Source organism: Aythya fuligula, chromosome Z (genome assembly GCF_009819795.1).
Source record: "Aythya fuligula isolate bAytFul2 chromosome Z, bAytFul2.pri, whole genome shotgun sequence".
In the NCBI taxonomy this organism is placed as follows: Eukaryota; Metazoa; Chordata; class Aves; order Anseriformes; family Anatidae; genus Aythya; species Aythya fuligula.
Window position 1 is genome coordinate 15,140,171 of NC_045593.1, and position 24,486 is coordinate 15,164,656.

The following is a 24,486-nucleotide window of genomic DNA, read 5'->3' on the forward strand; positions in this document are numbered from 1 at the left end:
CGACTGCAGATCTACGTAACACCCTGAGGAAAACCTCTCCGCAGAAGCTCCAAGACTCATTAAATATATCCTGTTCCCAGCCTTATTTAAATGCCCTAGGATGAAGATCAAAAACAATTTGTGTGATCTTACTCTTTCTGGAGGAAAGACAGTACCACAGATATGTGGCTCCTTGTTGGTTAGCATGTCCCACTGAAACATCACATACTGCACTCCTTCTGCCTCCTTATCCCACCTTTTTCACTTAATAGTACTGAACAAGCCAACTTACAGAAGAGCGATATATATGGGCCTTTTCCAAGCACAGGGAAGGCTGTATTTCCAAACATATAGGATTGTATTTCCTATACCAGTTTGATTTCTAAGTTAGCCTTCCTCCAGCCACAAAATGTCACTGCCTATAATTTTATGAGAACAGTGACAGAGAAATGCTTAATTTGTGAAGAATGTGTTTAATATATCAAACGTTAATGACATGTTTTCAGTAGATGTAAACTGTTCATTGATTTTGAAAGTTCTGTGTGAACAAGGATAATAAAAAGATTTAACAGCTATAGGTGCAAAGGAGCTAGAAAAAATAAACATTCCTGAGCTAGTTCCAGACATACTTCAACATTTCCAACTCAAAGTGGGTATGCACCTCACTTTATCTGGGCCAGTTTCTGCCTCACCTAGGGATGGTGCTACTGAGATAAAGAAAAAAACTGGAGGATGAAGACAGCGCCATTAAAATCTGTACCCTACAAATAAAGACAAAAGGCAGTTAATGGAGGAGATTGCTGTTTTTCTGCTAGATTTTGGTACCATCAAAGCTTCAAATGTTTTACAATTCAATGAGTATATTACATTAAATGTAATGTCTGCACTTTTCATGTAAGCAGCTGTCATTTGTGTGTACCACTACTCCTGTCTGAAAGGGTCTGATCCCCAGGAGTGCAGAAGTACCATTGTGCCTGCTGAACAGAGGTGGCAAGAGCCCAGCACCACTAAGAACTGGATGCAATTAGAAATGTTTGCTCTAAATAAATGTGATTAAATGAGCAGAAAAATGCTAACATAAAGAAAGGGATGTTATGGGCTTGAAAAACAATAAATAATCAAGTCTGAAATGCAGAAAGCCTCCTGAATCTGCTACTTTAAATCCCAGCAGACTCAGTCAATTCGGTATCACTCTGCTAGCAGCACAGCATTTGATAAGAGCTGAATGCACTTGACAAAGACTATTTCACAGTACACAGATGCATAGTTGCTACTTTCCTGCAGTACATCCTAAGCAATACATTTTCAATGTTATTTCACTTACAGGAAGAGCAGCTGATCTTGGAAGCTCCAACAGGCTTTGCTAATGTTGAACAGGCAGTACTGGGAGCTGCTTGCCTTTGCAGTCTGGTATGCAGCCCCAGATCTGCTAAGAGGAAGACCCTAGCTGAGGACACATTGCCTCAGGGACTCCCTAGAATTCAAGCTTGCTGACTTCCTGATTTCCAGCCCCAAACAACACTTTTCAGCTACACTGACATCTCTATGCTGATTTCATTATGTTTATTTACAGCAAGCAGCTCTTTCAAGGGCTGATTCTGAATGATGCTAAGTCCCAGCTACTTCTAATGATCTCATCAGGAGTATGAAAGCAAGTTATTGTGCAGAGCAGAGAAGAGAAGCAGTGTTAGCATAACTGTTAAAATAATAAAAGTAGCTTATCCATTATTAACTCTTAATTATTTGAAATTGCAGATAAATGCAAACCATATTTCTAACATCTGCTTTTGTAGGAAAATCTGTTCCTACTGTGAGTTCTGTAGTGGGGATGACTGATTAAGGAAAAAACACAACATCCATTTAAAAATGGATTCAATCCTGCCCATTTCCTCAAAGTAAAATATATTTCCAGAAACTAAAGCCATGTCCTCTGGTATTTTGCACTCACTGGCTTGAGCTTAGACAGTCAATTATTCTTAAACATACACTAGTCAAATACTGCTCAGCTACCTAATTTTTCCTTTGTCCTAGCAGATGCTTTTCCTAAACTCTGCATTATCTTTTAAGAATCTCTTTTTGGAAAACTGAGCTCTCAGATTATATTTTAAAAAAGATTTTTTTATCTCTATTTTATTTCAGGTCAAGCAGACTTACCCTGATGATCTTTACAATGATTTTTACGTCTGCAAAAGTATGGTTTCTGTCTGTTCTTACATGGTCTCATCAAAGCTATAAACCAGTACAAGCCAAAACAGATTACCTGCCAAAGTAACCTATATGCTAGGCAGCAACAAATATGATTTAAGCGCATGAGATAAGCCAACACTTTGTCTTCACAGTGCAGTAAAATTGAGGTTGAATCATTTATTTTGGATATGATGCCAGTCTAAAATCAAGATTGTTGATTCTAAATCCTTTTTTCTTTGTCATTTTCATGTTGCAAATGTCCTTTAGTTGATGTTTTCCCAAATAAGCAGGCTGTGAAAATGGGAATGTATAGCCAAATGTGTCTCAAAAGCCACAAAGACTATAAAGCTCTCCTCTCCCAAAGAGAAGTAGCTTGCACAGGGAGAGATAGTTATATATGAAGGCGGAGTCATTCCTGAAATTCTCACTAGTAACAAACATAGAGATATGCTAAATTTAGTTCACATCGTTTTATGCATTCACTGAAAAGCTGCAAGAAAAGGCTTAGCTCCTCTTTTTCCACCTATTAGTCCTGTTCCAAACTACTAAAACATATGAGAAAATCCCACTCTCCCCCCCCCCCCCCCAGCTTTTACTATAGCTTTACAGTATCACTGAAGTTTCTTGTCATCAATATAGACAAGATACATCATTCAGTGGACATAATCACAAGCACAACTGTCACTCTTGCAAAGAAGCCTTAGGCAGAGTCTTGAAATTTGGAAAAACAGACCAAGGATACTACTTTCTAAACAACTGGCTACCACAGTGCTCAAATCTCTTTATTTTCCCAACTTCAAAATTAAGTGAGGGAGCTATAGATGTTCACTGTGTATGAGAATCAGGCCCTCAAGGGTCGAACATCATGCAACAGTGACCCAGTCTTACTGTCACTTATGCCAATATCAGTTTTGCTGAGGATTTCAATCAGACGAGGAGGACTGGGTCACCGTAACCTGGAAACATGCTCAGTGGAAACAAAGAAAGATGAAAGGAAAAGAGGAAAAGCAGAAAGAAAGAAAATAGGAGAAAGGAAGAGCTACTGTTCTTCCATGCCATGACTTTAATAAACAAGTCATGTTAGTTCACTCCTTCCATTTGCAGAGCTGTGGAGATTAAAGGAGTTTTTAAGGAGCTACCAACCAGAATGCAAAGTCAACCTATGCACATACCCAGGCAGAGGTCAGCACAGTACATGGTTTGCAAGAGTTTATGGAAGCTGCATGCTTTCAAGATAAATATATTAAAGTGCATAAACCAAGCAGCATCTACATTTTTCATGCCCACAGATCCTTTAGTGCAGCTCATGATTTCATGCATGACCAAGGCAGCTGTACAAAGCAGACTGCACTAGAGTTTGTCTTCATGAACCAGGAAACGGGGTGGCACTGAAGAATCCCTTCCAGAACCTGGTCTGACAGATCCCAGAGACACAGACAGCACTATACCTCTCATCAAGTGCTAACCCAAGGATCCAAAATTTATACCACTCTTTTGTAACATTTACAGGAAAGTACTAATGGGATAGTGGGTGGCGTTAATCTTCTCTTTGGTCCTAATAGTCTTAGCAGTCTTTGGTCTGCTAATAGTCCTAACAAAAATTTATTTGAACTCATTGGTCCCCATTTCTTCCATTGCCTTCAACATAGGCTTCTGGAGTTTACAGCAGGTAATACATACTCAATTAAACATATACATATATAACTATATATTTAGGCCAACTGAACCAAAAAGAAACCAACTCCTTCCAAACAAACAGGTTTGGAACATGTAAGGGATGGTGTCTTCTGATAGAAAAGTACTTTCCTGTAGTTTCAGTCTATTTAAATGGTTACTAAACACGACACTTTTCAAATCCAGCCCCAAATTAATCCTCAAATTAAATATATAATTTTATATAATAGATTGCCACAGACACAAATCTACAAGGTCATTTTTATGCTTTGGTATTGGGTGCTATCTGTTTGAGAGGTTGATCAGCTGAAGAAAAAGAAGCCCTGATACTGACATTTTAAAAAATGTATCATTTTTTTTTCCAAAATCATAGACAGGAGCTGAATGAATAATTTCTTTTGCACACAGAAGTGCTAAATATAGAAGCTTGCTACTACTGTAAAGTAAAAAAATAAAAATGACTTCCACAAAATGTTACATAGAAAATGAATAATAGAGCAAAGTGATTTTGTAGCAATTTCCTGCACTCTGCAGTTGCAGGTCACTCATGTTTAACAGAACATTTCTTATTTCCAGATAAATGAATATTTTCTTACAAGTGAACAGCTTTTTATTTAAAATATTTAAAACTCCACAAGGAAAGCATACGCCATCACATTTGGTTGTCAAAAATGTTCTCTAAAGGACATGGAATGAATTAAATTCCACGTGTTCATTAGTCTGAATATTTTAATTATTGCCAATTGTATGTTCAAAGCCTTAATAACAAACTCTCACATAACAACTGTTCTTTTATCTTGCAATTATGTGCCCTAGCCCTGCCTCTCTTAACTCTGTGAAGAGTACTACACTTCACTACCAAAAAGGATACTACTCTTCATACCAAATATTTCTAAACCATTTTTACAGCACACAAGGTATACTGTCAGACTCGATGTCCTCACCAAAAGAGGTCTGGATGACCTGCCCCAACTTTACAATGCAGAAGAAAAAGCTTTGTGATATCCATGTAGGAGAAGGCCATGACATAACTGTATTTGTTATTGGCTATACCTACAGAATCAGTTACACTCCAGTACACTACGTTTTTTCCATTAACAAGCCAGTTTTGTGTTAGCATTAAATGTGACTTAAAACAGAAAGTGAAAGTAAAATTGCAGTGGGTTTATGGATTAAGAACGAGGCACTGGAAAAGAAAGGATGTTCAGCAAAAGAAACAGTTCGGCATCCCACTAAAACATGAGCTTTGAGGTGTCCCTGTCTGTGGCAGTTGGTTGGAACTAGTTATCTTTAAGGTCCCTTCCAACCCAAACCATTCTGTGATTCTATGATTCTATGATTTAATTGATTGGCAGTAGTAACTAGGGTGGATGCATGTATGTAGTGATCCCTGATGAGAAGACTCACAGCCCCACCCAAATATAACATGAAAACTTAAAATTAGAGAATTAGTAAACTTTGACAGTGGAAGTACAAATATTCAACCACCATTCAGACTCCCTCTTCAAAGTATTCAGGGAACTGAACTTCCCTTTCTACATTGCCCTTTTTACTCCTAGCTATTCCTGCATCTTTTTTTTTTTTTCCCCTTTTTTTTTGTTTTTTTTCGACCTGGATTCTAACACCATTATACCTAATATAATCATATTAGGTTAGCCTTAAAATATCCTGATATCCTGTAAACTCTCTTCCTGGGTAAATCTACCCATGCCTCACCTTTAAGGAAGAAACTTACTGTACCTACAAGTCTTCATGGGAAGATTATTTGTGAATACTCATTCAGACACCAGAGTATATTTGTTTGGGAATATACTTGTATATATTTGTTTGTGAAATGACTTACTGCAAAGTCACAGCCAGTGCTTTTCTTGATGTCATCCACTGACAGTCCTTCCCAGATTTCCACAAGGGTGAGCCCCTTCTTTTTGTCCACATCAAACACAGCCTGTCAGGTTCAAATAGCACACAATTAAATTTTTTAATGTATATAAAAGAAGGAGGAAGTGAGTAGTGATACTGTACAAATTAATGTTCTGAAAAGAGTTACTTCAGTAACAAATTATGCTGTTAAAAACTGGTTTTTAACTGGTTTTTATGAACAATAATGATTTCTGCAGCATTTATCTGTACCTAAAAGAATCTAAAGTATAAGATATGTTGATTTTGTGGAAAAATGTGCAACTGTTCTTTGCTGTATGAAATAAAGACTGCACCTCCTGCTCCAATCTGGCACAAAGGGCTGAGATATTCTCTGCTGCAACACAATGTCTATCAAGAGATCATGAAAGAAAATAGGGAAAGCCATTGTCTCCCTTGCCCTTCTGTTTTGTTTTTAGGCCAGCAGAGAGGTACAGGGTGGCTGATCACCTTATTGGATGAGCTTCTCCAATAGCTATTAAACACTCAGTTCTAATTTTAGTATTTTCAGAAGCTAGCAATGAACAAGAAGGTTTCTTTTTTTTATTTTCAATAGGAAGCCTGGGAAGAAGTGGCTGAAGGAGCAAAGGCTATTCTTTCTGACGTCTTCACAAGACGTGCTTTACACTTCCGAGGCTCACAAACACATCAAATAAGAACACCTGTAAAACAGCATGCACTGTAATGGTGCCTGCCAGAGGTAAGTATATAGGTTGCACTTTAGTTGCCAGGGAAACCATAAGGTCTATATTAATTTTTCTAAAATGCAATCAGTAGAAAAAGTCCAGTGATGATTGAACTGGGAGTGAAAATGAAGTCTTATGAACCCACAGAAGTGTGCTGAAACTCAATAGGCCTCTGGGCGTATGGGATTGATTTATGGCTTCACTAAGTGTAAATCACATCTGACAAATTTGGTGGCCCTCTAAAACAGGGTTACAGCATTGGTGGATAAGGGAAAATCAACTAATGTCACCTACATGGACTTGAGCAAAGCATTTGACACTGCCCTGTATGATATTCCTGTCTCTAAACTGGAGAGACATTGATTTGAAAGATGGACATCTCAGTGGATAAAGGACTGGCCTGATGATCACGTTCATTGAGTTACAGTAAATGCTCAATATCCAGGTGGAGACCAGTGATGAGCAATGTCACTGAGGAGTCAGTATTGGGACCAGCACTACTTTATCGTTGGTGGTGACATAAAGGGTGGGATTGAGTGCACCCTTAGCCAGTTTGCCAATGACACCAAGCTGTGTGGTGTGGTTGATAATGGATGCCACCCTGAGGAACACTGATAAGCTTCAGAGGTGGGCCCATGAGAACCTCACAAAGTTCAACAAGACAAAGGACAAGGTCCTGCACCTGGGCCAGGGCAAACCCAAGCACAAAGACAGGCTGGGAGCACCCTCTGAGAGTAGCCCTGTGGAAAAGGACTTGGGGGTTCTGGTGGATGAAAAGCTCAACTTAACATGAGCCAGCAGCATGCACCTGCATCCCAGAAGGCCAACTGTATTCTGGGCTGCATCAAAAGCATCGTGGCCAGCAGGGTGAGGGAGGTGATTCACCCCCTCTGCTCTTCCCTCACAAGGCCTCACCTGGAGTCCTGCACTTAGCTCTGGGGCCCCCAGCACAAGAAACATGTGGAATTGTTGGATTGAATCCAGAGGAGGGCCATGAGGATGACCAGAGGGCTGGAGCATCTATCCTATGAAGAACAGCTGAGAAGGCTCTGGGAGGACCTTATACCAGTTTTCCAAGTACACAAAAGGGGCCTGCAGGAAATCTGGAGAGGAACTTTCTACAAAGGCGTGTAGCAATAAGACAAGGAGCAATGTCTCTAAACTAAAAGAGGATATATTTAGACTATTCATGAGGAAGAAGTGCTTTACTGTGAGGTTGGTAAAGCACTGGCACTGGCTTCCCAGAGAAGCAGTGGATATCCCATCCCTGGCAGTGCTCAAGGCCAGGCTGGATGGGGCTCTGGACAACCTGGTCTGGTGGAAGGTGTCCCTGCCCATGGTGGGAGTTAGAACTAGGTGATATTTAAGGTCCTTTCCAACCCAAACCATTCTCTGGGACTGAAATAGCTCTTCTGAGTTTTAAAAGAGAGGCTGGGTGTAAGGAACATCCATACTAGGAAGTTAGAGCAGAAACAGTTTAGAATACAATCTAAGTACTGTTGTACATTTGTGTCATCTTTTAATAAAACAGACAGATTTGATGAGTGGTGACTCAGAACATTTCTGCATGTTGTTTATTTTCTGTCAGCCTTTATTCAGTTCATTTTTTTGTACCTTACATTTGTATGTGGCCAGTTAGTAGAAAACTGCATCATAACTTGTCCATTTTCACTTAGTTTCCCTTCTTTAGTGGAGGAAAACTTAAAGTGACAGTAGCAATATACCACTGGGTAAAAATAAATTCTATATCCACACCTTTGAAGTATTCTACTTAGCATGACAGATGGCTCACAGAGGGACTACTCTAAGCCTTTAAAAATGTAAACATTGATAATAGAAGGAGTATGATTACAGCAAGAATCCCAAGTCACTTATCCTCTGCTGAAAAGATCCACTAATGTACTTTGAGCATCAGTAATATCAGATGCTCACCAGGACTTGGACAGTAAATTGCTTCAAAAGTGGAATCAAGTAAGGACAAAAGAATTAAAGCCCTGCTTCAGCTACAGGTCATATTTCTCTCAAAGTCTGTAGTATACACCAAGGAAGATACTAATTGTCTGACATGTATGTGCTATAGAACCATTGCCCTGCATGTATATTTGAGGAAAATGTGTATTTCAGGATTTGCACCTCATGAGGCAAATTTTCAAGTATTCTTTGGGAAAAATAAGCAGATATATACTTTGCATACTTCTCATGGATGGCATTTCTCTTCTGAAGGTGTCTAAGAACATCATCTGGTATGCTTGATGTCAGTGGTGAGAGATTTAAAACAAAAAATGAGCCACCAGGTCTCTGAAATTGAACTCCAAGGGAATTTTTAGCCTTCACTGGTCACAGCTACTGAACATATTATTCACTTTTACTAAGCTTTACTGCTTTTACTGAGTTGCGTTTCTTCACAATAGAGGAGCAAAGTATTGACAAGAAAAGTACTTTACCTTCTCTGTAATTATGCGGTTTACACATTGCTTCCCAGTAAGTGGTAAATTGCATTTTTCCAAGATTTTATGGACATTGCCCTGTGTTAAACAATATACAGACAAATGTTAATTTTAAAAAACAATGCAACTAACTCAGAATGCAAATATGTACTTGAAAATCACAGCTGTAGGCATTGAGTGTTACTGACACATTCACTGTATTCAGAATACTCTCTGAATTCATTTCTTAGGCAGATTATACCTCTGGCAATTTGAGACAGTTGTAACTAAAACCCTAGATATGGGAAGATGACGAATAGGAGTCTTACTGCATCACTGAGTGGGTGGTGTTTAGAACTTCTGGATACTTCTGCTTAATGATTTGCAATGTGAGAATAAGATACACATGGGACCTCACTGATGACATATAAAGGACAAATATTAGACAAAAAATGACATTGTGGGCATGACAGTTCTGTCTTATACTTTATTATGAACAGTATGTGCAGGATCAGACATACACACAGGCATTTCAAATCCCTAGGGCTCAAGTGCCCAGTCATGCTTTGAAACTAGTAAATGGAGTTTCTTTTCCCACATTCAATTCCCATTTCCTCCATCTCTCCAGGAAAGCACAGAAGCACACTAAGAGGTGAGTGAGATATACTCATCTCTCTACAGGTACCTCAAAGGAGGCTGTAGCGAGGTGGGGGTTGGTCTGTTCTCCCACGTGCCTGGTGACAGGATGAGGGGGAACGGGCTAAAGTTGCACCAGGGGAGTTTTAGGTTGGATGTTAGGAAGAACTTCTTTACCGAAAGGGTTGTTAGACATTGGAACAGGCTGCCCAGGGAAGTGGTGGAGTCACCATCCCTGGAGGTATTTAAAAGACGTTTAGATGTAGAGCTTAGTGATATGGTTTAGTGGAGGACTTGTTAGTGTTAGGTCAGAGGTTGGACTCGATGATCTTGAGGTCTCTTCCAACCTACAAATTCTGTGATCTTCAAGTACTATAGAAAAGTTACATTTTATTTATTTTAGACAGAACAGATTAGCCTGCATGTATGGTAGAAAAGAATGTATATAAAGAAAACAGGATTTACTCTACAGCATTTCCTTTTTTAGGGCATCAAACAGCAGCTACTCTAAATATTGGGAAAAATATTACCTAATGAAAAAACATAGCTTCTGTCACAAAGTTGGCTGTGTAAGGTTTGGATGGCAGGGTTTTCTTTTCCCTCTTTTTTTTTTTTTTTTTTTTTAATAGTTCACAAATGGCTTTAGATCTTTCTAAATCTGCAATAGCTCCAAATGGATACAATAAAGATAGATTACTATGTTTTTAGTCAGGATTTTGTGAGCATTATACACAGGTAGCATTAAGTGCACATTTTCCCCATTATTATATGAGTTCTTCCTCTAATTATCAATTTTCAATTGTGCATTTCAAAACTCTTGGAGTACTGCATTTAACTCTCTGAATGCAATACTTTTAAAATTTACAATCATCAATTTTCCTTAAGGCTTAATATAAATTGGGAAACCATATCTCAGCCAGTTTGATTCCCAAGTGATAACAAAAGGAGCAGTCTATGTGCTTTTCAATTTATCTTTTTCAGTGAATAACTATTTTTTCATTATAATTATAATTTTACTGGCAAGATCCACATCTGGTATCAAGGCAACTACTTTGATGAAACTTGATCACTCTTTACAAAAATGACAACTTGTGATAGTATGTTACTTTCAATTGATCAACTTTTATCTTGTCTATCTTAAGGACCTTCCTGCAAATTTTTCTCAAGACCCAAGGTTAACCTGCACTATCTGTAGTATCCTCAGTAACATATCAGGTGTAATTCTAAGGAATTGCAGTATCTCTTCTTGGTGTCTAGTTGAGACTGAAATAAAATGAATTTGAAGAGCTGACAGCCTGAATGGCTCCTGTGACCCTAGGAACTGATATGTTCCAGCTTTTTAACAGAAGAGCTGAACATTACTGTATTACCAGTTACCATGAAAGGTGACTTTTGGAACTCATCCATCAGGACACTATCAGAATGGGAATCCAAATAGAATTGCATTTTTTTTTCCTGTCTGAATTTATACAGGATTTGCTCAGATAAAGAAAGAAAAGACTGTCATGTAGATATCCAAAGTCTTAAGGTGTTTCAGTCTGCTTTCTCTAAATTGTTAATGAAGAACCAAAAATGCCCATAATTTTCCAAACACATCAAAAATCAAAGCTATTCACAATGACAGAAAAGTTTTCAATTCAGTGCTCTTATGTTTCAGCCACATCCAAGCCACGTGTTTAAAACTAGTTTCCATTCTATTTTTTGAATGGTGTAGACAACTCATTTCAAAGCACGAAACAATCACCAGCCATTATTTTATTATGTTTTGCAAAACATGTCAACAATGGGGGGTGAAGGACTTTTATTTCTCTTAGGCAGAGTATAGCCAAATGGGCACAGGTGTGCAGTGACTGTTCAGAGATTAAATAACAGCTCAACATTCTATTACTGTTCTTCACAGTTACAAACAAAAAAAGCAATTTAGCAAAAAATACATTAAGAACTTTCATAACAAATTAGACTCAAGATCGTTTGCCAAGTGGCTCACAGTGGCCTAAGCGCATAGAACAAAAATAGAGCCACCCCTCAATAGCTATGCCCTTCTGGTTCCTGAGATGCTGTGACATATAGATTTCTTGAGCTAGAGACTGCTTCTGGTCAATGCTATTTAATTGTCACTGATGAACTTGAATTCTTAAAATGGTTTAATACCTTTCATATATATTCCATATGTTGAACTCCTATAATATCCTGCCAAAGATCCACAACTTCATTAGTTGGCTATGAAAAATACTTCTTGCTGTTTGAGACGTGCTTACTGCTCTTTTCAGTTGGCTACCCTTATTTCTTTTGTAAGGCAGTGACTAGCCATCCTGCATCCCTGTCTTTATTGTTTTATACAGTTCTATGCTACCCTGCCTTAATGACGTTTCTTAAAATGAATTATTCCACAAAAGTAATTTAAGTAATTTTTCTTCCATATTTTTCAGTTTTAATTTAATATAAACATTTAGTAATTAAAAATTTAAACACTTTAGGGTAAAGGGTGATTAGTTTTATTTTTAAATAAAGGAAAATTGAGTACTGTTTTGAATGTGAAGACAGATAATAGTTTCACCCCCATAAGTAAGTGTAAATTGTATTTTGCATGCATTGCAAGGACTCAGCCTATTGCTGTCCTTGAAAACTGCAAAATGTATACTCAAAGGATTACACTCTTAGAAAAATGTATTTTAGTGTTTAAGAAGCTGTCACTATTATAAGAACACCTGAAGGGGATTAAAAGATCCTTTAAAACATGACAGATCAGACAAAACTAACTGCAAGATCTACCTATTGCTGCAATTCTTGAATGTGTTCATTGAAGGTACTGCATATATCCTGTAGCCTTCCACTGTATTTCAGTCCATCAAGTCTTGACTCCTGATGATTTACAGAAGGCTTTGGTGTCTAATGATAGATTTCTTATTATTTACTTGGAAAATAAAATGACAAAAATGTCCCTAATCTAAAAAGCCAGCAGACATAACAGATTCTGACAGTACACGCACACATTTTTTTTTCACTTTGTAGAACAATGGGCTCTGAGGAAGAGGAAAGAGGGCTCCTCTGATGCTTACATATGGATGAAATAACAGTTTGAGAAACCCTTTGTGGTAAAGAAATAAAAAGGTGTAAATATAAGATCAGCTCTGTAAGAAGCAGTCACCTCAACAGAAGGCTTCTGACTTTCAGAACTGGTGTCACAGGTGCTATATTTGCTTGTTCATCACCTCCCTGCCTTTCCAAGGAGCATATTAAAAGCTGTAAAAGCAGATTGTGATTGTTGAATGCTAGGTTTCTATACTTCACCTCTTGTCCATTTTTGGACCAACAAGAAGCAGCCCCAAAAGAGGACAGGTAAGAAGAAAGAGCACTAAGAATACTGTGAGCCTTCCATTAAAATAAGGATAAAATTGAAAAATCACCTATGTAGATTAGTTTTGCAGTGCATTCTTACAAAAGCAGAAGAAATAATTTATGAAAGTCTGTAATGGACGAGGGCATCGAGTGCACCCTCAGTAAGTTCGCAGATGACACCAAGTTAGGTGCGTGTGTCGATCTGCTTGAGGGTAGGAAAGCTCTGCAGGAGGATCTGGATAGGCTGCACCGATGGGCTGAGGCCAACTGCATGAAGTTCAACAAGGCCAAGTGCTGGGTCCTGCACCTGGGGCGCAATAACCCCAAGCAGAGCTACAGGCTGGGAGAGGAATGGTTGGAGAGCTGCCAGGCAGAGAAGGACCTGGGAGTGATGGTGGATAGTCGGCTGAATATGAGCCAGCAGTGTGCTCAGGTGGCCAAGAAGGCCAACGGCATCCTGGCTTGTATCAGGAACAGTGTGACCAGCAGGGCGTGGGAGGTGATCGTCCCCCTGTACTCAGCTCTGGTGAGGCCGCACCTCGAGTACTGTGTTCAGTTTTGGGCCCCTCGCTACAAGAAGGACATCGAGGTGCTTGAGCGGGTACAGAGAAGGGCGACGAAGCTGGTGAGGGGCCTGGAGAACAAGTCCTACGAGGAGCGGCTGAGGGAGCTGGGATTGTTCAGCCTGGAGAAGAGGAGGCTCAGGGGCGACCTTATCGCTCTCTATAGGTACCTCAAGGGAGGCTGTAGCGAGGTGGGGGTTGGTCTGTTCTCCCACGTGCCTGGTGACAGGACGAGGGGGAATGGGCTTAAGTTGAGCCAGGGGAGTTTTAGGTTAGATGTTAGGAAGAACTTCTTCACTGAAAGGGTTGTGAGGCATTGGAACAGGCTGCCCAGGGAAGTGGTGGAGTCACCATCCCTGGAAGTCTTCAAAAGACGTTTAGGTGTAGAGCTTAGGGAAATGGTTTAGTGGGGACTGTTAGTGTTAGGTCAGAGGTTGGACTCGATGATCTTGAGGTCTCTTCCAACCTAGAAATTCTGTGATTCTGTGAATAGGCTTTCTAGAAGCGCACACCAGGCACCCCATGAATATAAAGGCCTGTCTTATGTATATGTATACCAAAATAAATAAGTCTATGCCTGAATTGTTTATACATGTAAGAGTGAACCTGTGTTCCTATCTTTTTAAGTTTCAGTGTTCCTATTGACTAAAAACAACAATTAAACAACTTCCAAACATTGTACTGACAAAAGAGTTTGGTAATAGTGCTGTTAAGAGATAAATTGTTATAAATAATTACAGCGTGTGGACTCTGACCCTTAACTGAATTCTACAGTAACTTGAAGTCTAGCATAAATATTCATTCAAATGACATTAATACCTGAAGTATGTGTCTGCGCAAATGGATAATTACACATCCAATTTGGTGGGGGAGGAGAGACTGTGATAGGGATGCAGTCAGGATGCTTTGCACTTTTATTTATTTACACATGTGCACACAATAACTATTGGGTCAAACCCAGTCCTGCTGCTTAGAATGTGCTACTTGAGGACACAACTTAGTATAAATAGTCCAATTTCCAAAAAAAAAAAAAAAAGTTGAAAAAACACGGAAAATGAAGATTCATTCCCTAAATCACATTAAAAAAAAAAAAAAACAAACAACAAAACAAAACAAAAAACAACCAACAAACAAACAACAAAAAAAAACACTACACACACAACCCCACAATCATTAATATATTTAGCTTATCATGCAAATCCCTTATGAATTCTGGCAGGAATATGGATCTTAAATACACACAGCTAATTTTTATGGCAGACACATGACAAAATAGGAATAACAAGCACAGAAATAAAACAGGAAGTTAATTTTTAAACATTTGTTTTAGTTCTCCAAGAATAGAAGATTTTGTCCTTTGGCTCATTTTTCTCTGTTTGGACAGTCCCACTCTAGAAGTTTCAATTGACAAGTTTCCTATGACCTTCTGTGGGAGACTGCTTATTTCTATAAGTCTCCCTCCATAAAGTCATCTCTAGATTAACCTCTAGCACGTAATGGTATAATATGAAAGGCAGCTTGCATTGTATCATGCCAAAAAGATCTGTTTTATCAACTGTCAGTACCAATATGACTGACAGCTTTAAAGGTAAATATCTATCCATCATAACAAATATTTAGCCATGGGGAACCTCATTTCTCAAATTATTCTGAGGTGAAGAGTAAAATCTCTAGGGTAGCATCTACTGTAGCTCTGGCAATTACCACTCTCATTAAATATGCATGAAGCAACTAAAAAATGTGTGCAGCTTTTAAATATCAAATTAATATTTCATTTTTTCCATGGTGAATGATTCACTTACAAGAGGCAAGGAACCATACTAACAACCTATCCTCCTGTTGTATCCCCCTCAGCAGCATTTGACAGCAAAACTGTCAAATCCTCACAAAGTGACAGAAGTATGAATGTAAGAAGTCGTCTTTATTATTATTATTCCTTTCTAGCTACAGCACAAGACATATATAGAAATAAGTGGCACCTTACCTTGGCTGAGTGCTCCATGGTGACAACAACTTTGGTCTGGGCACTGGATACCAGGTCCATGGCACCCCCCATTCCTTTCACCATTTTACCCTAAAACGAGATTTTAAATAGAAATGTAACATTTCTACTAAAATGAAAAACAAACAAACAAACAAACACAGAAATAACATATTGGCTGCAACAACAGAATAAGGTATTTATCTTTTTCCTGTGTAGAAAACCCACATTATTCATGACCACTGTACTCAAACACTACCAGAGCTTCCCCTAAGAGGAAACAGTTGTGTCATCTTAGGGTCTACGTGATGCAAATAGGAGGAGAACAATGAGTTTCCACTGCCATGGACCCACTGCCAAGGACCCACTGCCCTGTGAGGCATCCTGGGTGTAACTTACACCTGAACAGTGACTGTGGGAGCCCTGATGCTGATGAGCAATTAAGCCAGTTGCAATGGTTCTAATACTGTAAAAACAAAGTGCTCATTCTCACAATGTTTGAAATCTCATTGTCTCAAAAGTAAATAACTGATTTTAAATTTAACAACAAGAACATCAGAGCAGTCTCCACCTGCCAGTTCAGACATTGCTTGTATCACTAGATAAGCACAAACCATTCTTTTTATTCCATTCCAGGTGTATTTGGATGTCATTTCAGAACAGGGGCAATAAATAAGTTTTAACTAGTACTCACTTCTGTTTGTCCTTCAAGCCAAGAAATGCCTTCTGCCTTTGTGACTCGCGCTTTTTTTAAAGAGTGTCACAATTGCACCTGTCATCACAAGAGCTGTATTATGGCTTGGTGTTCTGGTTTTCATAATGCTGTGGCATTCAACCCCTGACTGCTTCCAACATCTTAAACTGAAGGCATCTGATCTTGGAAGGTAAGCAGCAAGGCTTGCTTGGCTTGCCAAGCTCAACAAACTTCTGATGGGTAATGACCTTGAGTACAATCTTCTACTAGTATGAGGAGTCATTTTTGAACAACAAGCACCAGAGTCCCACCCCAAAACCACAAAGTAACAACTTCATGTGTCACTCCTGAGCTGCTGGGGAGGGGACCTGCATGATAGGTAAAGTTAGCAGGAAACACGAGGCAAGGAATTTTGGAGATTAAAATCAACTATTTTGTCTCAAATATTTTGTATTCATTCTGTTTCAGCTGCTTGTTATCTGTCATTAAAATCAATGAAGTACAGAAATATATTGCATTCTGTTTTATTTTAGGCCTAAAATGATATGGTTAAACAACTTGGAAACTTCCTAGCATAAAGCTTTTCTCTTATCCTTTTGTTTATTAGCTATGTAGTTCGGTACCATGAGCAGCTATGGCCCATGACACAGAACACATGGAAGAAACTTGCCTCATTAAGCTGTCAGGACAGCAATTTATTGAAAACGTCTTCATCATAATGAAGGCAATACACATAAAAAAAATAAATTGTTTTGTACAGTGAAGAATAAAGCATATCTTCCTTTATCTATAAACAAGCCCCTTTGATTTTCTTATATCAGAGTAATATTAATTACATTAACACTCCTATTAAATATTTTTTTGCAAACACGAGCCTAAAAGAGATGACAGGATTTATCTCTGTATTTGGCTTCCTGGCACAGCTCTGATCATTCTCAAACCCACCTTGAAATACAAAGCTCTTACAGAGACCGCAGTGACTTCTCATCAGCTTGCCAGAGGGTCACTGACAAGATAATGCAGAGTAGCTGAAGACAACATATTATCTCCCCAGTAACTCAAAATAAGTTTGCATCAAGAATTATGCTATCAACACTCCTACCCTGGCAACACCATTAGTTCACTTTTCAGGACTCTTAGTTCTACTACCCAGTAAAGAGCTACAGCAATTAGGAAACATCTGAAGAAATAGCTGCAGATAAAGGGCAATGACAAATGTACTGCTGAAGAAGCTGTCATAGAGGACTCTGACAAGAGATTTCATTCCTTCATGTACATGGGAATAGGAAAAACCAAGTAGAGTTGAAAAGAAGGACTTGAGAGGGCCTTTAAATCACTGTATCTGTTGTTGTTCAGGCAAACATTCTCATCACTGCAGGGTGACTGGTAGGTAAAGTAAATTACTTAAGCATTATCTCCAAATAGCCGAGCATGCTTTTATTTTGAGGAATATTCAAGGGAGAAGAGCCTTACATTATTCTCACTGCAGCTACCAAACTCCCATTAAGTGCCCTGTCCTGCACACCATATTAGGACAGGGCCAGCTGCATTCTAAATTTGAATTAAAACACTCCAGTCAAAGATGTGATTCCCAAAAGACATCTTGTTTCTTTTTGCTTAAGAGAAACATACAGACCAAAACAGTTTTGATATTTATAAACACTGCACATTTCCAAGCAATAAGCAATTTGTTTCTTTTGAATTTTAATAGCATATTTAATTGCCTCTGTCAAAAGTATGGCTTTTATTTCAATTCTTTACATGTATAAAGGCAGTCTGCCATAGAAAAACATATTCACTTCCTGGAGACTGCCTGCAACCACCAACACTGATGTAAAATCTGTGATAACAGCTAGGTTGGCTTGACAATGCTGAACACTAACTGGGTTGAGAGCTATACATTTCACTTTAAAAAAGTAGAGATCATTTTTATTTATTTTTGATTGAACAAGCCAAATTACAGATGGTAATTATTTTTTTTGCTCTTGTCAACTTGGTAAGGCATTTAATCACAATGTTAATAACCTACATAGTGCTCACTTGTTTTAGGTAACTCATTAAAAAGAATATTTCAAATAAGGAATGACTGAAGTGCATTTGCAAGTTTCCTGCACCTTCTAAGCATGCTAAAGCCCAGCTTTTGCATGTTTGTTTTTCCAAAAGGTGAGCTTTTTAAGTTCCCAAACACAGTAGTGCTGCTCACTTAAGAAACCAGAAGGAAAGACTTAGTTTATTGGCCGTGTTTCAAACTATCAGTGCCCTATTAAAAAAAAAAAAAAAAAAAAAAAAAAAAAGACGACTACTTCACCAGCAAGAGCTTGAAGTGAGCAGAAAATGTGTTTTGAATTTGCCATGTGCTTCCTGAAAGGCCCAGCATTGGGAATACTTATAAATAGGGTAACACAGAAGGCAGAAACAAGCTGACAGTTCCCTTGCAGCTATATTGTTCAAGCCATTAGTTAAAAGGTCCAGTTTGCAAGGAGGAATTCTGCCTTTTGCGTCATGCTCCTTCTTAGCAGTTCTTGCTACATCTCAGACCAAGTAATCTTCAGGTGCAAAAGGAGGACAGTCATGCACCTGATGGATTTTTATTTGTTTATTTCAATGATATTCAGCAATTTTGCTTTGTGACAGACATTTAAAAAAAAAATGGAAGGGGGAATTTATTTGATTACTATAGTGATGGGGCATTTTAAAGAAAACATTATAGAAGGCTACATATTTTCTCATTTGATGTCTTCATATCTGAACAACATTTGGGTGGTCAAAATATGATGTTAAAGAGCCTGAGAAAGTCATTCAGCTTAATAGTAATTCCTAAGCATTGGTTGATCAGATGGAGGCAATCCATAGGATTCCAACAGAAACTTGTGAGTACTCCAAAGCAGGTGAGACAGTCAAGAATTTTTTCAAGAGAATGAAGTTTTTCTACAATGATGCTGCAAGAAAGATACTAGAGGAAGCAGGTAACAGCATTTATATGGAAAGGAAGCAGCATTTATATGGAAAATCTAAACAGACTAAAGCAAGGTGACTGAAAGAAAATAAAATGTTTCAGGAGCCTTTCAAACACTATTAAAGTCTTGAACCCATCCTGTTGTCCTGCATTTTTCCTCTGCATTTCTGGCAGCAAGAGCTATTTTTCCATAGTTGAATTCTATAGCTACTCCCAACATCATAGGATAAAAGGCATCTGAATTGGCATGGTTAAGTTAAAAGAAAATTATCTTTTGAGACAAACAGATATCCCATCAGCAGTGCAGCAAAACAGATGTTAATGATGTGTTCAAGAAACATAAAAACTTACCAGTGCTAAATGCAGAGTTTTAAAGATGAGAAAACAGATGGAAATAAAAGCTCAAATAATTCCATTTAAAATTTAATATCAAAGGAGAGGTAAGGTGAAAATGTATACCACTTTGAAAAGGAACTGAGCCATCTCCCTGTCCATGTTGCCAGCTGACCTAATAATGTATTAAACAAGCAGGATTTAGTGAGAAGTTTTTCTTTCTGTCCATTAAGTAGAAGAAAGAATATATGTACCTCACACATTGCTCAAAATTAGTAAAATATCTGTTGTAAAAAGCTTAAATGAGATTATGAATGCTTCCAGTTTAAACTATATTCCTCAAGCAGGCTTCCCATTCAATCTGAATTTTGAAGCATGTCCCTGGAAAGATCTTGAACAAATTACCTAAGATGAGAGAATTAAGCTTTCAATATTTAAAATTTGCGTTGATTTTAAAGGTGGAAAGAAAGTTTACGGGTGCCTTCTTCACCTTCCTGGAGTGACTACAAGCAGAACGAAAAAAAAACAAACCTACAGACCTTAAACACATCTACAAGCAAAGCTATTCAGATGCTCCACACCTCACAACAGTGTTTACAGGGAGTGCCCGTAACATCTCTGACAGATACAGACAATACAGACATGGACTAGGTGGCAAGTACAGAACCCATGTTAATGTTGGCTTCATTATGAAAGAAATAATCATGTCTTGCCAGGGAAAGCTACTAAAATTCAGAGCAACCAGAGCAGTGTGAACTCCACAAAGAAAAGAGGAAATGAAGGTAATGCAGTGGATACAGAATTACTCCATCACCACCGCCAGTGGTGCTAGTACTGCAGTCAAAGGATAAACCCCTTCTGCTCTGCCCTTCTCCTCAGTAGTACTTCTGGACTCCTAACACATGTTAGTTGCACAGGTCTTCCTCTCCTTGCAGCTACTGTCTGTCTTCACAGATGTGGTGGCTTCAAGTGACATGCACAGGTCATCAGAGCCACATGCAATATTTTAAAAGTATCTCAACAGCTGCTGTGGGTGTAGATTTTTATTTTTTTATTTTTTTTTTTGCATACTAGCAGAGACCTTAGATTTGCACCAAAAAAAATAAATAAAAATATGTCAATCAGAAGGTAACAAAAATACATATGCACAGATCTATTCTAAGTAAACAGAATGTAGATCACAATCCTTTGCCCGTTGCTAATGGCCTTGTTCTGTGTTTAAAGGAAAGGTAGACTTATAGTTGATTATAAAATGATAGCCACAACTCATCCTGTATTTCATTTTTAATTTCTTCAGCAAAAAAGACTAGATGAAGACTTTCAAGAGAAACAGAGAAAGCTGAACATGAAATATTCTGAATGCCAACTATGACAGCTAGATTAGATTTTACTGAGTATGACTGAATAAACATTACCAAGAAAATCCAGGAAATCATTAATGGGATTTGATTGGTGTGGGCAATGGAATAACAGTGCAGAGTTAATACTGGCTGAATGCAATAAATGGAGCCCAGCCCAAATGCACAACAGGTTGAAGATCATATACATATTTATATTTTAAGAGTGTCCAAAATAATATTTTAATTCTAGGGCTTACCCATGCTGAAAATGACCTGATTTTCATGAATGCTGACTAGATATATCCTAACATATGCAATGAACAGCAAAATTTTAAAGTAGAAGTTCTGAAAGGATGAAATACGGACTCGAGTGACTTATAATACTTGGCAAAATTTATTAATAAGTTTTCACTAAAATGTAGCATACACAAGTGCAGTAACTAAATTTGTATTTTACTTTCCATGAGCAGAAAATTAAGATAGCAAGGGATATATGCAAAGAAAGTTAGTCAAATTTTGCTCATTTATTTTCCTGTAAAACTAACATCAAATAACTGTTGGCAACAGTTTCAAATGATTGAGAGAAATTCAAATGAATTGCATCTCAAGAGCACCTCAAAACAGTCTGTGACATGCTTCATTGAAATGGATTGGCTTTATAATGATTAATGTTATTTCAGTGTAATGGGGCAGTTAAACCTTCCATTTACGTTTGCATTCCAGTCCCCAAGCACGCAGCATACTGTGCAATAATTAAATATCACTGTCAACATAATACTAGTCTCACCTGAAAGTCACGGTTCCACACAGCAGTCACAATTGCTACTACTAACCCACAGATCAAAAGCCTTTTGACATATGCTCATATTTTTGAGACAAGCAGAATTTCTTCAGCTGCTCTCATTATACAGATGCCTAACACATAGCTGACACTTCCCACATTGAAAATGTAGAGAGAATATGGATAAAATACCAACAGTGAGCTCCTATATTCCCTCCATTATGCTGTCTGCAGAAGAGGAATAAACACAAACAAATTGGACAGAAAATGCCCTCAGAAAAGTGGAAGGAGAAGTAGAGCTAACACACGCTTTCTACTTTGAGGCTCCAGGACTCTTCCAATGGCAGTAATTTCATGCCACATTCTGAAGGGCTCTCCAGGGCTTCCTATGCTTATGGGAGAGAAACAGTGAACTGGTATTCTACTGTAGTCTTGATTCTAAGACAGGTGTCCATGAAAAACTAGTATCTAAAACTAACTTCATATTAAAATGATATCCTGCTGAAACTTAGATTTGAAGGGAAAATCTAGGTAACTGCAGGTCCTGTCTTTCCTCTGTGTTAAATTGCTATCGCATATGCTCTACTCAGTCATGTCCTACACACTGAAGTCAGATCAGTACTCAGACACAGCCACAGTCACTAAGCCTAATTAACCTGCATATTTTCTATTTATACAGAATTTATCTAATTTGTAGTGCTTTATTCATTTTATAAACAATAATTGTAAAAAAAAAAAAAATCTCATAAATTTTCTTACAACAACATGTTGTACAACTTAGAACAGAACAGACAGTTTGATTGCACTCTGTGCAACAGTTACCAGACAGTGTCTTTGGATTCAAAATGAAGACAAAGTTTGTTCAACAACTCTTCTATTCAAAGAAAGAGGCAGACAGGCTGCAATAGGGCTCCTTAGAGAAGAACCTACATTGTTCTTAGGCTTCCAAGGATACTTGTTTTTTTTTCTCCCACCATTAACAGTGAACATTTCAAGTCAGAAAAGCTCTTGCTGTGGAGCCTTCTGCTTTTAGATTAGATGGTACAAATAGTAACTTAAAAACAACGACAAAAAAACTTTCACTCCTGCAATCACATACTCAGCTACCCTCTGCCACAGTATACCTTCCTTTGAAAATGAAAGTTTTTACCAACAAACACGCAGTTCCCCTTATACTGTGTAGTACATAAGTGAACATGCAGTTCTCCCATCCTACATAGTATAAAACTTTGCAAAAGATGTACTCTGAAGCCCTGTAAAAACAAACAAGCCTACATACCAACAACATACGAAATTACATTCCTAGTGTCTTAGGATATACTGACCTCTACAGCTAGCAAACTAAATGATTTATTACTAAATCTGAATTGGGTTTCCTCATCTCTTCTTTTCAGAAAGTCTTCTTTGATGAAGTTTACAATTTTTGCATACTTTTGATTTGATTTATTTAATTATCAACTCCTTAATCCTTTTAAGTTTGGATACTCCAAATCTGAGCATTAAAATTAAGGCTCCTGTTCCTAAATTTTAGGATGATTTATTCATTTTTTCCAAGAATGAACCGTGTTTATGTAACCAAACTGAGCTACCCGGAACAACTTACATTGCCCTCTTGCTCAGTCCCTTAACTGCATTACCTTAGCTATCCAAATATGAATTTTATGCTCCAGCAGAGTAATATACAAAGCTAGAGTTAATTTTCTTGCTTAAAATTTTATTTGGCTTTATTGTTTGTAAGGAGTAGTGATGTAAAATAGTATCAGTCCCAGCATCGTCCCTAAGGCTGCTGTTTTTTTAACTGAACAGCTGATTATTGCCCTTTGAGCCTGACGGTTGAGGAACTGCCAGTTTCCTTGGCACCATCCAATGTATCCTGTCCAGCCCCATGGACTGGAATATGTGTATTTGACCAGTTATCTTCTATGATGAGTATTACTCACCTTCCCCCAAATTCTTCCACCAACCATAGAGACTGTGCCACTAAAACCCAAGGCAAAGATGCTGAGTACCTCAGCCTTTTCTGTGTCCTTCAGCCAAGAGTATGTTACCCTCTCATGAATGATGAGCTTTATAATGATACTCCTCCCTTTCATCTGTAGTAAACTTCTGCCTCAGGAAACATGATGTCACAGAAATTTCATTCATTTTACTTTCATATTCGAACTAGCTGCAGGGCTTCTCCAGTTTTAGTACAACAGTTTTCTGCTGGAAAACCATGTCAGCAATACAAGTAGTTATTTTACTAATGGTGTGTAATGGTTAGGAGATCTACTGAAATGCGCACTAATACTCATAATTAATAATTATTAGTGATAAAACAGAACTTCTGGTATCACAGGGCAACATTTCAGAACTTCTGGTAACCTATGCCTAGCCTCTAATACATGTCAAAGAGGCAATTAGTGTTATACACTTTCCATCAAGAAGGCTGTGGAAAAAAAAGCTGTATTGCTTAGCAAGCTGTAGCCACTGGAGAGGTGACAGAAATTCCCATAAAATCCTTCTGTTAGGAGGTTCCCATAAAGTCACAGGTAGAAAGGAACTACAGGTAAAGCAAATATGGACAAGGAGAATACCACAACTTTTAAGATGCTGGCATGGAAGTCTGGAACACAACAGCCTATGCTGCTACTCTGCAAAGATGCAGTAATTTCTGCTACAGCAATTTCTGGCAATACCTTGAGTGAAACGCAAAGGCCAGATACTGTGTCCTAATCCATGACGTGAAGCACAGCTCCAACCAGTAGCTTGCAGCAGCCATGGCTCCCATCTGCTCTGATGTGTCTGCTCTGCTCCACAGCTTTCTCCTCAGCATTCCCCTTCCACCTATCTTGGACACCCTCTTCCAGCTGCACTTTGTTCCTAGGGGCTCCTCAGAAATTTGACACCTTCTCCTTCCCTCCCCAGAAACCCTCTCATTACAGAATCACAGAACCACCTAAGTTGGAAGAGACCTCCAAGATAACCTGGTCCAACTTCTGACCTAACACTAAC

General features: G+C 38.3%; 1 protein-coding gene across 1 annotated transcript in view; it reads right to left on the minus strand.

The window, feature by feature from the left end:
* Positions 1–24,486, minus strand: part of OXCT1 (3-oxoacid CoA-transferase 1) — an 88,501-nt gene that overhangs the window by 4,927 nt on the left and 59,088 nt on the right. Inside the window, exons 14-16 of the mRNA XM_032205369.1 lie at positions 15,392–15,481; positions 8,888–8,968; positions 5,684–5,785 (exon numbers count right to left, since the gene is read on the minus strand). Of these exons, the coding sequence (XP_032061260.1) occupies positions 5,684–5,785; positions 8,888–8,968; positions 15,392–15,481 (273 nt within the window). The remainder of the gene's footprint in view (positions 1–5,683; positions 5,786–8,887; positions 8,969–15,391; positions 15,482–24,486) is intronic.